Source organism: Excalfactoria chinensis, chromosome 1 (assembly GCF_039878825.1).
Source record: "Excalfactoria chinensis isolate bCotChi1 chromosome 1, bCotChi1.hap2, whole genome shotgun sequence".
NCBI lineage: Eukaryota > Metazoa > Chordata > Aves > Galliformes > Phasianidae > Excalfactoria > Excalfactoria chinensis.
The window spans coordinates 128,176,354-128,191,210 of NC_092825.1; the positions used below are offsets into that span (position 1 = coordinate 128,176,354).

A 14,857-nucleotide genomic window follows, 5' to 3' on the forward strand; every position below is an offset into this window, starting at 1 on the left:
AAAATCTAACATAACTTTAGACTTTACAGCAAAAGTTGGTCTTTAAGAAAAGAACAGCAACAACAAAACAAAACCAAAGACAAAACCTGTAAACAGAGAAGTGTACTTATAACAGTCCTATACCAACACTCAGGCCTTAGACATTTAACACTCTTCCTCCACAGCTGTACACAGTGCATATGCTGAAGTACTTCGCATTTATCCATCTAGAGAGCACACACAGCCTTCCTGCCACCTACTGAAACTGTGAAAGTGAAGAATTCATCATTAACTGGACTAGACAGACAGGTGCATGACTCGCAACCAAACAACTAAAACACTCATTACAAGGGAAAAGAGACAGAAGTTTGGCTTATCCTCTCGTAAGATCATTTTTAAACCTCACCCAATGACTCATTAATATGTGGCCATTAGTGAAGAGATAGGAGTATTTGGATTGCCAAGAGATATGGGAAAACAGGTTTAATAGCCTGCAGGAGAAAAGGTAGAGACAAAACGGGACTACATCTGATCTGTGATGTTTTTCCCCCACTGTTTCCCTTCCATAAAGTCACAGTCACTTTTCCTGCAAGAGTTTTCAAAGGATTAATTACAAGTACCTCTAAGATTGAGAATACATCAGTCACAAATCACTCCCACAAATATTATACTTTAAAGAAGAATGCCATGACTTGATGAAGTGATAAAGAGCCATTGTTTCAGGGGAAAAAAAAAAAGGGGGATTTGTTTTTTAAAGCCTTGATTGCAGCACTTTTATTAAAGAGGTTGGCTGAATTTAAATACTAAACACTAATTACTGCCAGGTCCCCTCCCCCTGTTTTGTTTTCCTCCTGCCCTAAGGAGATAAAGCTACAACTATATGGGAAGCATAATCTCATAAAACTGTTGCTGATCTCCAAGACTACTTGAAGCTACTCTAAAAAGAAAAAAGGACAGCCATGAATGAGTAAAAGAAAGGCTGCTTTCCTACCGCATACTTGCATATTCCTATAAATTTAACACTTTGTTTAGTCTTCCTAGAGAAGTCCGTTTCTGAAATCACACTGGATTCAGAGCAGTGCAATGATTGAGCTGTTTTCACCAAAGGAACATTTCAAGAGCAATTCTTCATATGCATTACAGGCAGGATGGGTTTGATTTGAAAGACAAAACCCATTAAATCAAAGTACAAAGAAGTTCAATAGAAATCCCAAGCTATTTGTTCTTCAGCATCCACTATTAAATGCACATTTCTCTACCTAACTTCAGTCAGACTTTTGGCTCTGACCAGTTGTACTTCACAGCAGGCAAAAGTCGTTCATTTAGATTTAGATCCTGAAAATGTACAAATGGCTTACTACCTTTGCGTGTCTTAATTAGCTCATCCACAATAGGCTGGGGAACCAGAAGAGTAACACAACCACAATCTAACGGTAGGAAAAAAGAGAATCTCAAAGGAAATCTGTGCCTTTACCCCAAGATGATCCCTACACTACGGGATTAAGAATATGACACTAATATCAAGTTGTCATCTATCACAAGGGAACTACAGTAATTTACTTTGAACCTCAAGTGATTAGAGATAATTTCAGTCATTTCAAAATGCTTCAGACAATTACAACAGTTTCAGCACCATGTGCATTTTAAAATTAATGTTTTAAAAAACAGGTTCCTAATGCCCATGGAAGATTCAACTGCATTCTGAGCAACAATGAATGCAGTTCCTTTAAAATCATTGTCCTTCACAATGACTATATTGTTTGTATTTCTAAGGTACTTATAGAAACTTTTATGTGAACTTTTGCCCAAGCAGATTTAGTTCAAAACATGGGATTTTTTCCCCCTGTACCGCCCTCCTGACGTCCTCTGTTCCTCAGATTAGGAGAGAACAAAAACGATGTCTGTTACAAAGAGATTCTGCTGTAAGAAGAAACAGCACGAAAGAACACTCTGAATTGATATCCAGTTGTTACCTGAACTTCTAGGACAAAATCTTAATCTTTGAAGCCTCACAGCAAATTGCTTCAGCCAAACCTATTTCAGAGAGATGCAACGATGTTAAAAAACAGGATTTATGTACTTATTTCCCTCTTTCTTAAATCGGGCTCTCCATGGTTACACAGCAGCACTGGTTTCTTGGTTCAAAACAAGATTTTTCTTTGCAAAGAAAAACTTGACAGAATGGAAAAGCATGAAAAGGGAGTTCAAAATATTGATTACAGACCCATTAAAAAAAAAGTGTTATATTATTTTGCAGATCTTGATTTCATATGTAACAATATAAAGGAAGCTAGAAAGTGGTATTCTTGACTGTATGCTCCAGCTTCTCCAGAAGTCTCTCTTTGCCTTTGGCTGACACTGACACCTAAGCCCAATAGCACTGCCTTGCACAACGTGAGCATGACTGTAGTCAAAAGTTACACAAAAATCATCTACGCTGTTAATGTACCCACTGGAGTTGGTGAACAGAATTCAGCTCACCTGAACGAGGGGTGGATTTGGGATCTCATACCTTTGCATAGGAGTTTTCATATCAAATAACTTCTGTTTACAGCATGATGGATCCCTGATTGTTTCTCAGATTGGCACAGAGATACTGTGGGCTCTAAAAGCAAATAGCTACAGGAAAGGGGAGGGAAGAAAAAGCAACTGCTTGGGAATCTTGAAGTAACTCTTAATGGAGGAAACGTGGAAATTTTAACATTGCATCTCAGTACAGACTGGAGACATGACAGTCCTGCAGACAAGTGAAAGCTGCTCTTCTGAATGTAAAGAATAAGTAATACATTAGGCCTCAATGATATTGGATTTAATTTGCTGCTGATGAGGAACCCTTGGAAAATCACCACTGAAGAAAGCTGAAATCCCAGCAGCTGTGGACTGGGGAGATCCACTCTAACAGAGGACAGAAACTTACACTGCAGACAGGGATCAGGTGGACATATGAGAAGCTGTGGTGCCTCATCCCTGGAGGTGCACAACATCAGGCTGCATGGAGCCCTGGGCAGCCTGAGCTGGTGGGAGGCAGCCCTGCAGGTGGTTGGACTTAGCTGATCTAAAGATCCTGCCCCAAAGAGAGAACCTTCAGATTTCCCATCATGGGAAGTCACCTGGACATCAGTATACAGTGGGGTTTTGTTGTTGTTTTGAAATGGGGCTTCAAGATGGTTAACATCCTTGTATGCCATTCCACAGCTACTCATCTTCCAGGAGGAGAAAAGCAGTTGCCAAATTTTTTCATGCCTTCTTTTAGAATGGAATACTCTGCCAAACTGCTATACTCTTACAGCTGTCAGATACAGCATCAGGCAATTGTGTTTTTTTTCTTCACGAGAGTTAATTGGGCGCCATACTGGATGGGAACCTAGCTATTATTTCATATTTATTGCTTACAACATTTCAGTCCACAGCATCACTTAAAGGCTGAACAGAGTTCTTCATTTCATTGCTGGGAAATTCTTTTGAGGTCTTTCCCCCCTCCCAGTTCTTTGTTCAGTATTTCTACTCTTTCCTATATCTTATCTCTAGCACATCATTTTCATCTATCCTGTGTTTTGCCACAAGCAAAGTAATGCTATCTGATCATTCGCTACCACAAATATAAACACCTGGCACTTACAGCAAATACATAACAACAGAATGCAACTGGTTTTCATCCCAAAGAACTGATCACAATTTGGAAGTTCCAATCAGGGTCTTCCATTTTCATCACTCTGTACACTTCAGTGTGCCTGGACATCATGTAACATCCCAGATTTGAAGTTACTGCCTCAGAACAACAGTGGGAAAAAAAAGGTAGGAATTCTCTGGGAGCCAACAGCAGGACTTTCACTCATACCTAACTGGAGTACGGTGCAATAATTACGCTTTGAATAAGGTCAGAATTACTTTGCCAATACGAAATCTAAGCAATCTAAATTACTAACACCTCTGTGAACCCTTTTCACCTTGCGAAAGAACTGAAAATCCTTATGTCTTCCTTCAAACAGCAGCTACCGCTCAAAGAAAACCTCTCCTTACAAAATGAAATTTATCTTCTGATAGACCTGATCTACACTATTGAAATGCACCAAATTTGCTGAGAAACAGTTTCTCCTTTTGCTTTAATACAACGCTGTTTAGCTTTTGTTTTTAACTTGCAAAGAAAAAGAAAGCATAGAGGGGTTGCTTTCTTCCCCAGAGAGGTGCAGATTTAGGAATGTGTTATATCAGTCTGAAACATGCCTAAATAAATGCAATTCCAACACATTCACTATAAATGCACACACAGGTATTCAATACATTCCAGAAACTTGGAAGGCATTTTCAAGCAACCGAAACATTTACTTTCCTCCCTAAATATCTGCAAACAGGAAGCGTTTCCCTTTCTCTTTTACAAAGCTCATTTTCCTTCTTGAAGGCTGACTGACCAAAGTATAGCTTTAACTGGTGGTTAGGAAGGAGAGGTAAAGGTCACTGTGTCAACTCACCCGATGGGGTCTGGCAAAAGGTAACTGGGTTAATTCTGAAATAACTTCGTCACTAACATTACAATTCAGCTGCAACAGATCATAAATCAAACGCAATTCATTCAGAAGCTGTAAAACTGTCATGCAGAACGGTGAAGGTAAAAGGATTTATAGTGGTTGAGGAAAGGGTTCGAGTTTGTTTGTTCTGTTAAAATGAGAACTTAAAAAAAGATAGCATCCAAATGATACTTTTTTCTCCCCCCAGACACGGTCCAAAGAATGGAAGGAACATTCTTCAAAAAGCTCAGAGAGGCAGAGAATATTCCACACTCCAGATAACAATGATACACACTTTATGTACCGCAGAACCTGAGCAGTCATGTGAGACAGCAAGATTCAGATCAGAGATAGGGATTAAGTAAAGGGTCATGACTCAAGTCGAACTACTGAATGCTGCAGATTACTATTTACTGCTATGATTTACTCAGTTACAGTACTGGCTATTATGTAGCATGCTGTGAGGCTGGTGAAAAAACAGCTCTCTACTTCCCATTACATTTTACAAACCACTTCAAGTAAGCTGACACAGAAAACATCTCCACCCCCCAAGGGTCCAAGGTCTTGAAGTTGAGAACCAGCAGTTCAAACTCTGCTTTGGCCAGCTAAGCTTCAAGAAAGAAGTGCAATATAAATGACAGGGAAACATCACTCCTCTGCAAAAATGCAGAGACAGAAGCAGATGAAAGCTCTCAGAGTTCCTGTTTTGGTGTAGAACAATAACAGCACCACCTCCTGCACAAACCACAGTAAAGATGAACCTGTGGTGGAGATAAACTGGGAACATTATAAGCAAGTTTCTCCAAGGTACCAAGAAAACTCACAAAACAAGCTACAATAACAGCAAGGTCTCCAGTCCTGCTTTGCTAGCCATCTATTCCTGATTTAAACTCCAAACTGCCACCGGAACTCAGTCAAATTTTCATGAGCTACACAGCAATGTCTAGTTTAAAGCCAGCAAGCAAATGCTTAGGGTTTGCTTTTTGTTTTGTTTGTTTGTTTTGGTAGAGAGTCTATAGCGTGTTGGTGCTTAAAGCAGGCAAACCTGATGTCACATCAGACCACTCCTGAATCATCCTTGGCCTGTCAATCCTGCTGTCTCATAAAACAAACAGGGAATGAAGAACTGTTCCTGCTACTCTCAAAAGCAGCGCCAAAGAACTTCCAGACAGCTAGCTTGAATCAGTAAGACAAGACCAATTTCACAGCTCCCTTTCTACTATGAAAAGTCAAATTACAAGCTTATCAGAATAAAAAATTAAGTACCCTTCAATCCTTATTTCGAACACACAAGGTGCAAGAGGCTGGTAAGATTTAAGCCTAGAAGCTTACCCATGCCTTGTTATTCTGAGAGGACACGACATTCTTCCTACCTGATGGAAATCTGATGAAAAAATGGCTAACAGTATAAAACAAGGGCTAGCAAGCACTGAAATTAACAATGTAAATGAGCAAGGCTACTGACATACTTCCAGAGAACTATTTGATCTATGAAGGAGCAAAGAGAACTGTTCTACTTTACCAGAAATACAACTCTTTCTTTCTGTGAACTCATGCAACTCCCTTGTTACATCAAGACACCAGATTACTTACAGGAGCATAAAGATTAAAGTAAGTTACGTAGATGGACAAACTCCGGCCTGTAAAATCTTGTAGCCAGGATTCAAAATCTACTTCCAACAACTTCAATAAGGGCCTGATTCTACAAAAACAGTCTCACTGAAGCACCTCAGTATGCCTGTATAAAGTTGAATGAATACTGAGAACCTCAAAGGAAAGGAATTTAAGGTACCTGTTTGTTGATGTACTGATGCACAGACTTTTTTTTTAATTCAGTAGATTTGTGCATATTACACCAGATACTTTTAGATTTTTTTCAGTACCTTTTTAATTGGTTGCTTGTTTATGACCTGTCTACACTTCTCTTGTAATGGACAACAAAAATCAATGAAATCCATTTCACTGGCAGTTCTAATCACCTCATGTTCTCAAGCTGTGGTTTCACAATGGCTCCAAGATGATGCAAGTGCAGCCTGTCACTGAAAGGATTTATTCTGGTCCACCTCCACTCTCTGCCCCTCTTCTCTCATTGATACTATCACACCCACAGCATCTTGCAGGGGAGCAAATCAGAGTAAACACATACCGCACCTCAGTCACGGCTCCCCATCATACCCAGTGCACTGCAGCCATGCAGTCAGCAATGCAAGTGAGTTAACTAAGCTAATTCTGGAAACAAATACCTACTGAGAGATTTGGACAGTTCACTAGCCACAGTATCACTAGATTTAAGCATACAATGATTTCTGAAATTAATATAAAGTAGATTTAGAAAAATGAGACACAAAATAAGAAAGAGACAGAGATTGAAAGTAAAGAGTCTTCTTACTTTAAGTGGTACTAGGGAAATCAGTGAAGTCCATAAGAATCCAAGGTATCTTAAATCTGATTAACCTGACTGCACACCTTGCATCACAGTGGCACTTCAACCAAATTCAGCAAGGCTCCTTAGATAAGACTGTAGAACCAGCAAGGCTCTGCCAAACACTAAGCACAGCTTCCCACCTCCCCACTGCACCACCTCCTCAGCTGGGCCAAAACAACTGTCTGAATACCCACACTGTAAAGTGGCTACAACTTAAAAAGGAAGCTGACAACTTACCGGGTGATCTTACAGCAGACCTCCTTTAATTGTTGCATGGGACAGCAGTTTAAATCCTTGTATGTGGAGGACTGGTAGGAAAGGGGAGATGTAGAACAGGGATGCCTAAGCCAGCCTAGCCATCCAACATTTGTATGCTGTAAATCTACCAGGACAGCCACCCAAAGACTCTTGAGAATGAGAGGGCTGAGGGTTTGTCAGCAGCCTGTGATAAGCTCTTCCTCTGGTTTACTGACTTCAGAAGGGAAGTTCGTCAGACATTTTTAGCTAATATACATTCAAAGGCAGAAGCTTTCTATGAAATAAAACATTTTTCCAAAGGAAACTGTCCAAACATACTCCCACGGTTTTGCATGCAAACTCACAAAATGGTGTGAAGAAAGAAAATCATATCTCCTAGTTCATAAAAAAAAACCCTCAAAGTCCACATACTTCCAAGTATTCCATTCCCTGAAGCAACGTGCTCCAACTCTGCTTCCCCATACACTAGACGCTAAATAGAAATTCATTGGAAGGAGGCTGCACAGCCTGAAAACACTTAGTCATTTGGAGAGCACTTGAAAAAGAAGGAATGTAAGAAGTGCCAGCACATACACCTACACCAGCAGCTCAGTTTTCTCAAATTCCATGCTATTTTAGTCTTGCAATATCTGACAACGCGCAGAACACGGCGATGATTCAGTAATATTGCAAGTAGTACACCATCAGGATAGGGGGATGGAATCATAATTACTTCCACAGAAAAGATAATGAAAAATAGTCTCTCTACAATCTATTACATCAGTGGCATCTGCCAAAATAACATACGACTTGGAAACACCAGAACAATACGTAATGATTCTGCTACCCTACTACTGAAGGGATGGAGTAATACAGCAACTGGACACGGCAGATCTGAAGAAACCATACCCCCACCAGACACCAACCTAACCCCTTTTTAAGCTGCCTTTTGCCACATCCATCTGCAGTCCCCCCCTGATTATTTCAAACTCAAAGAATGACCAGAAACAAGGAGAGAGATTTCTATAACCCGCAGCCCAAACAGCAAAAATAATACAGCAGTATTCCCTTTCCTTACTGCTAAATTGTATCCAGACAGCAAAAATGACCTACGTCCACTGAACCTATTCAACAGCCAGGTCCTAGCAGCCATGCCACCTGCCACTCAACCCCAATGCCTGAAAGCTTTGCTTTCTATATTGTTTCCTCTTTTGGAAAATATCAAATCCTTTCAGAAGCAGAAGAGTCATCACTAAGCCATTCCAGCTTTACTATGCACGGAATCTTAAGTCACTTGAACAAACTAGAGACAAAAACACTCAAGGGACACCTGAGAGCAGCCTTCCAATACTTAAAGGTAGTTTATAAGCAGGAGGGAAATCAACTTTCTACATGGGCAGGCATTGACAAGACAAGAGGGAATGGTTTTAAATTGAATGAGGGGAGATTTCGGTTAGATGTTGGGGAAATTTTCTTTAGTGAGAGGGCAATGAGGTGCTGGCACAGCTGCCCAGAGAAACTGTGTTGCCCCATCCCTGGAGGTGCCCAAGGTCAGGCTGGATGGGGCCCTGGGCAGCCTGAGCTGGTGGGGGGCAGTGTGGGATTTGGAGTCCCTTTTAACCCACACCACTCTGTGATTCTATGAAACTGTCCTAAAAGTGAGAGTAGCATATAACATCACCAATCTGAACAGAGACTAAATAATGAGATCCTGCAGACACGGTAACATGTGGCAGCAAAGGGAATTCCTATCTTGCAGTTCTGGTGTAGGAAACACCATCTTTCCTCCAAAATGCCCAAGCTGTACCTCTGAACCCTTCCAAACGCACGGTGAGGATCCCGAGCGGCCCTCGCACACACCCATCTCCAAGGCGAGCTCACCTACACGCACTCTGCAGCATCGAGAGCATCTAGCGATGCTGACAGGGCTTCCACGATCCCGCCTCGTGACGTGCAGGCCACACAAAACCCACACCAGCCTGAAACAAGAGCAGGCTAACGCTAAATAAACCCGACGTGCCAAAGGGACGAGAAAGGGGAGACGGTTCACAGCCCAGCAGGGTAAATCTCAGGGTCTATCTGACTCACGCCTGTAACCCACGCCGTAAACATTCCACCCAGCGGCTTATTCTAAGATCTCCGTGAGTACTTTTTGTACCTCTGGGCACGAAAGGCACAACCCCGAGCCCCGTCCCTCCGGCACGGCCACCTCGCGGAGAGCGGCCCGCTCGCCCCGAGCCGCCCCACCGGGCCCGAGGAAGTTTCCGCGGGGCGGCGAGAGGGAAACCCAGCGGAACCCCCCTCCCCGTTCACTCACAGGCGACGTAGGCGATGCAAGCGAGCCCCACAAGCAGCTTCATCCTCCTGCGGTTGATGGCGGTCAGCAGGCGCAGCAGCGGCCCCTTGCTCACCATGCCCAGGGCACGCAGCGCCGGGCACACCACCCGCAGCTCCCCCCGCCCGGCTGCCCGGGAACCGCTCGCGCAGGCGCAGCGGCACCCGCCCTCCCCTTCCTTCTTTCCCCCGCTCTGGTTGTGCTCGGCGGCCGAAGCAGCGGCGGCGCCGCCTGGCAGCGCGCATGCGCCTTTCTCGGCACGCCGCAAGCGGTGGGCGTGGAACGGAGCGGTGCTCCTGGGTCCGTTCGTTCTTGTGTGACTGTCCTTGCTTCGCAACAAACGGCAGGTTCTGGGCTAGAGGCTGCTTTAGGGCGCCCGCCTTCCAAAGAGCGAGCCTGAGGCGTCCGCTGCCTTTCTGCTCCGCTGGCTCGGTTCTTTATGGTGTTGCCTTGTATGCGTGGCTTTGACTCCTGTTGCCTCCCGTGGTGGTGGCCTTTGGGTGACCTGCTGCTCACAGGCAGGCTGCACACCCAAAAATGGACCTGACACGTGTGCCACACTTTGTTTCTAAGCAGTCTGGTGTCCTGAACGCTCCATTTGCCTCAGTGCAAGCAACCTGATTTAGTGAGAAGTACCCCTGCCCGTAGCAGGGGTTGGTATTGGGTGGTCTTCAAGTCCCCCCCAGACCAAACGAATGAGGAGGCTCAGAGAAGGCCATAACACTCTCTACAAAGACCTCAGAGGAAGTCGTTTTGAGGTGGGGGTCAGCCTGTTCTCCCAGGTTACAACTATAGGATGGGATGGAAAGGCCTCAAATTGCACCAGAGGAGGTTGGATCAGGCTGGATAATAGAAAACATTTCTTCTCACAAAGAGCGGTGCTGCAGTGGCACAGGCTGCCCAGGGAGGTGGTGCAGTCACCATCCCTGGAGGTGCTCAAGAACCATGTGGATGTGGCACTGAGGGACGTGGGCAGTGGGCATGGTGGGGGTGGGCTGCTGGTTGGTCTTGGTGATCTGAGAGGTCTTTTCCAACCTCAATGAATCAATGTTTCTGTCTGTTTCTCCATGCGCCTCTTTGCTGTGATGGCTGTACAGTGCTGTGGATTTGTTTCTTTACTGGCTTTTTTTCCCATTCCGAAGAAGCAGTTTATTAAGTTGTACCTGTGCGGGGTAATAAGATTTAAAGTGCTCTAAAATCATTTACAGTTCCACCGCAACTTCCATCTGAAGACCTTACAGCTTGTTGCAAACCAGTGTTTTGTATTTGTCTGGGGTGGTAGAAGCCTCTCTCATGTGTCAAAGTATTTTTCTCTTGGTAAAACATAATCTGAAAAGAAAGCTTCCACCAAAAGCATTCTGTCTCAGTATTATGACCTTCAAACAGCTTATGACAAATATTCTTTTTCATATTTACCTCCCTTGGGAGAATACTGCAAGAATAATTGTTATTGAACTAAATGACTTGTTACAGTTATTTACTTTCAGCAGAGAAGGACAGCTGTTTAGTGTGACCTTTGTCCAGCAAAGGCCTGCATACTTAGCAAGAGTTAACTCCTCTTTGTTATGAGGAGTAAAATGTGGGAGAAGTCAAGAAGTGCAGGTCTTCAAAGGGTAATGTGCAGTAAGATGCCATTCGGCATGACGAAGAATATCACACTGTGGCCCACAGGGGTGGTGACGTTATTCAGGAAGCCTTGAGAATCAAAATTTCCTACCTCCTACTCCTGTGCTGTAAAGTATAAAGCCAACTCCTTTCCTCTTGGCTTTTGTTTCTTCTGGTTTGTATTTGATATGCTTTACTTGCATGTTTATTTCACTTCCTTATAGACAGGTGGAGAAGAGAGTGTAAACATAAAAATCATTTAAAATACAATCTAGCACTGAGTTTATCTGCAGAGCAATCACTCAGATAGTAACAATTTATACCGGGAATAAATGTGGCCATCAAAAATCTACCACAGAACAGTGCTGCATGAAAGCTAGAGAATATTATAGTTATTAGTGCATCCCTTTTACAAGGTGAGCCCTGCAGCTCTGACTCCCATTGTTTTTAGTCCAAATTTTGAAGAATGGTGCTCACATGCACAACTCGTGTTCCACAGGCCTTTGGGGATAGGCAACACGTTTAAAAATTGCCCTGCCTGAAGCTCAGCAGCACAGTCCACCAGGCTGCTTGCATGAGACACCTTTCTTGGTGCCGTCCATGCTCTGTGTTCAGGCTAGTTTTGCTGCAGGAGCATATTGAGACAGTCTGCAATCCATGAAGATGGGAAAAGGAGAGTATGAAAGCAGAAGGCTCTAGGAGAGTTCGTGATGGAGTAGCCTAACTATGTTCCCTAAAGGGCCAGCTCTTTGTTACGCATAACATCTGACTACATCCATGCCTTTTTGCAAGTAATCCAGAGCACATCTAACTTAACATAGGCTGCAGGAGAGTATGCTTAAAAGTCCATTGTATCTCAACCATAACAATAGGTGAGTACATTTTAAGTGCTATGAAGTTCTCGAGTCAAACAGTAGCCAATGATAGGGATGCTTATTTCAGGATGTGTTTGGTCACCCCCACAACCTTGTGCCAAAGACTGGCACCAATAGCAGAGATTCTGGCACGTAGTAGCTTGCTAAATGTGTCAAGAGAAAGACTGAGGGATGGTATGGTTTTGGAAGCTGGCTCTTATGAGACTATTATGCATCAGGAAGCAAGCATCCATCTGCCTTAGGTCATTATCTCCACGAGGCTGTCAGTATGACCTCAGCTAATGGCAGTCCTCTCAGGGCTAGTTTGCAAGCAATAAACCCTGTCTCCCATATTACATCCTCAGTGCTTTATGAGAGCATTTTGATTTTTCACTAAACCACAGCCCGTGAAATGATGTCAGTTTTTTAAAATAATTTTTGTTTTATAATTATATCTTCTTTAATAATTAAAAATATGAAGGCACAGTTGTATATACCTGAATGACTGGTACGAATTTAGAATTAACAACACCCCTGCAACATCCTTTTCTTTGAAGCCTGACCAAATCAGAACTGCGGAACTGTGCAATTACCCAGCTGTTGTTTCAGAATAAGGAAAAAAAAAAGGACTGCCATGATATGAACAATTTCTGCATGATGTTATGTAAGGGAAGCTGTTCTGTCCTGTGGAAATACAGAGACGATCCTGCCCTTCTGTCCCAGTCATGTTTCTGCAAGAGATAACATTCCACAACATGATCTGCCAAACAGAAGTGGGCTCTGGGCAGTGAGACCCAAGCAGAGAGAACTGCTGTGTATGTGATAAGGAAATGAGCTGCAAAGCACTGAAAAAATGCAAAAATAAAAACAAGCCATTACCACCATATTACTATCATCTCTTGTGACTTTACTCTCTTAGTCAATTAAGGCTGAAAGTAGACAAGAAATTAAGATTGATTTGAACAGCTCTGCCCTCCGTTGCAGCTCATCTGTATCTACAGCTGTACCATGGCTAGTGGTACAATCCTGAGAGAAATTTTTCTAGTACTTTCATCTTCTAGGAAACCTATACATTATTCAATGGAGTAGGACTTTTGTACTGCATAGGCACAACAGTGCAGTTGTACAGAGCCGTAGATAATCTTGAAAAAACAATGGCATTTGGCCCTGTTCAGATAGTAAAATACATGGAAACAGGGTTTTCCACCAAAGTTTGAAATGTCAAGTGTTGTGTTTTGTTTTTAAATGAAGTCTGCCTTTAACAGCAGATCATAGCAAGGAGGGGAACTCAGACAAAAAGAACTCTGAGACAAAGCTTGCAGTGTTTCTTTTTAGAGAAAGATGGAAGTTAGAGAGTTTGTGGGCTTTTTCTAAGACAAAAGAAAAGGGAACATGAAGTTCTGGGAATTGTGTCAATTCTTTTAACATTAGCATCTCAAAAGAGAAAAAACCACTAACTGCTTCAGAGAGTTATTATTTAATATTTGGACAGTGATGGTGATAAACAACTTCAAATACGAATAGATCACAGCTGCCCTAAGGATTACATGAATGCAGAATTGAGTCAATCCTCGACCTTGAAAGCATACAAAGTAGGAGGCCGATCATCCAGCAAATGTGAACGAGCAAACAAGTGTGTGTCAAATTTGGAAATGATTGCTTGAATACAGATTTGCAGAAATTAGGTGAATCATTTCATTATTTAATCAGCTATTTGCAAAGACTGAATTCTAACATACAAGCAAATAATTATATGTTAAAAATCTTTGCAGTCCATCTATTTTGTTAATCAGTTTCCTTGGGTACTCTGTTAGTCCCAAGATGTCATCCTGTGAAAGCTGAGAGACTCCTTTTTGTATCAAGAACTAGCAAACCCAACACACAAAGCTGATTAGAAGAGTTGCTTGCATCTCCAGAATTGAAATGGATATAGCATAGAGAGACAAGCAACCATTACATATTGACAGGTAAGCATTACCTACATCAAGTACTTGTTCTTCACGATACATTTTTTCCAAGATAACCAAAGATGACCCCGTACATGTTCAAAGTTGAAAAAAGATTTTGAGGTGCTGGATCTGTTCTGAAAGTGTAGAAGAAAACTGATTAAGAATGAAGTAGCAGTGAGAGTGGCTAAACTGCAGAATCTTGTGAGTAGTTGAAAGCACTGCTCCTCCAAATTCTTTTATCATCCATCAAACAGACCAGTATATTAGTCTGGGTCAGCAATCGTTCACTCCTCTTTTACATTTCATTATTTCCCTATATCCTTTGGAGATTTTGAATTGGCATAGTCTTACCCTACAGCATGTGGGAAGTAGTGTCTTTGAATGGCTTTATTTTGGGTTGGATTCAAAGTCATAACAGTATGGGGGTTATGCTGGGAATCTATGCTGGCTGCTGCAACACGAGGGACAGGGAAGCTGTTTGGCATCTTTATTTGTAATTATGCAGATTGGATGAGACTTTAGCTATTTTAGCTCTATAATGCATAAAAGGTCTTCTTTCCTAATGCGAGTTCCAGGCAGGTGATTTACAAGCCACCTTAGTGGTAGTGATGCTGCATTACACAGATGTGAAGATTATCAATTTAATTGTGAGTAAAGAGCTAATGTTGAGTAACTGAGGAAGCTGGGCTGCAAGAGACTGGAGAGCACATCTGCTCTGCCGTCTAGATACATGACTGATAGCTTTTCCCTCTGAGGCAGGAAAGAATCTTAGTGCTGTTCATCTCAAAACATTACTGACAAATAAAGCAGAAAGTAAACATCATTAAAGGTGGCAAGGGAACTTGTAGGGTTGATAGAAAGGCACTACTTGGAAGAGCCTATATCACAGTACAGTTGAAATGTATTTGGAGTGCTCAAATTCCTACAGGTACTTGGTATTATCCCTCCTCCACAGACATGGCATTGCT

General features: G+C 42.5%; 1 protein-coding gene across 1 annotated transcript in view; it reads right to left on the reverse strand.

Annotated features, from left to right (window-relative positions):
- Nucleotides 1-9,656, reverse strand: part of UXS1 (UDP-glucuronate decarboxylase 1) — a 58,400-nt gene extending 48,744 nt beyond the window's left edge. The window contains exon 1 of the mRNA XM_072333040.1: nucleotides 9,464-9,656. Within this exon, the coding sequence (XP_072189141.1) occupies nucleotides 9,464-9,560 (97 nt within the window). The 5' untranslated portion in view covers nucleotides 9,561-9,656. The remainder of the gene's footprint in view (nucleotides 1-9,463) is intronic.
- Between the last annotated feature and the right edge of the window lie 5,201 nt (nucleotides 9,657-14,857).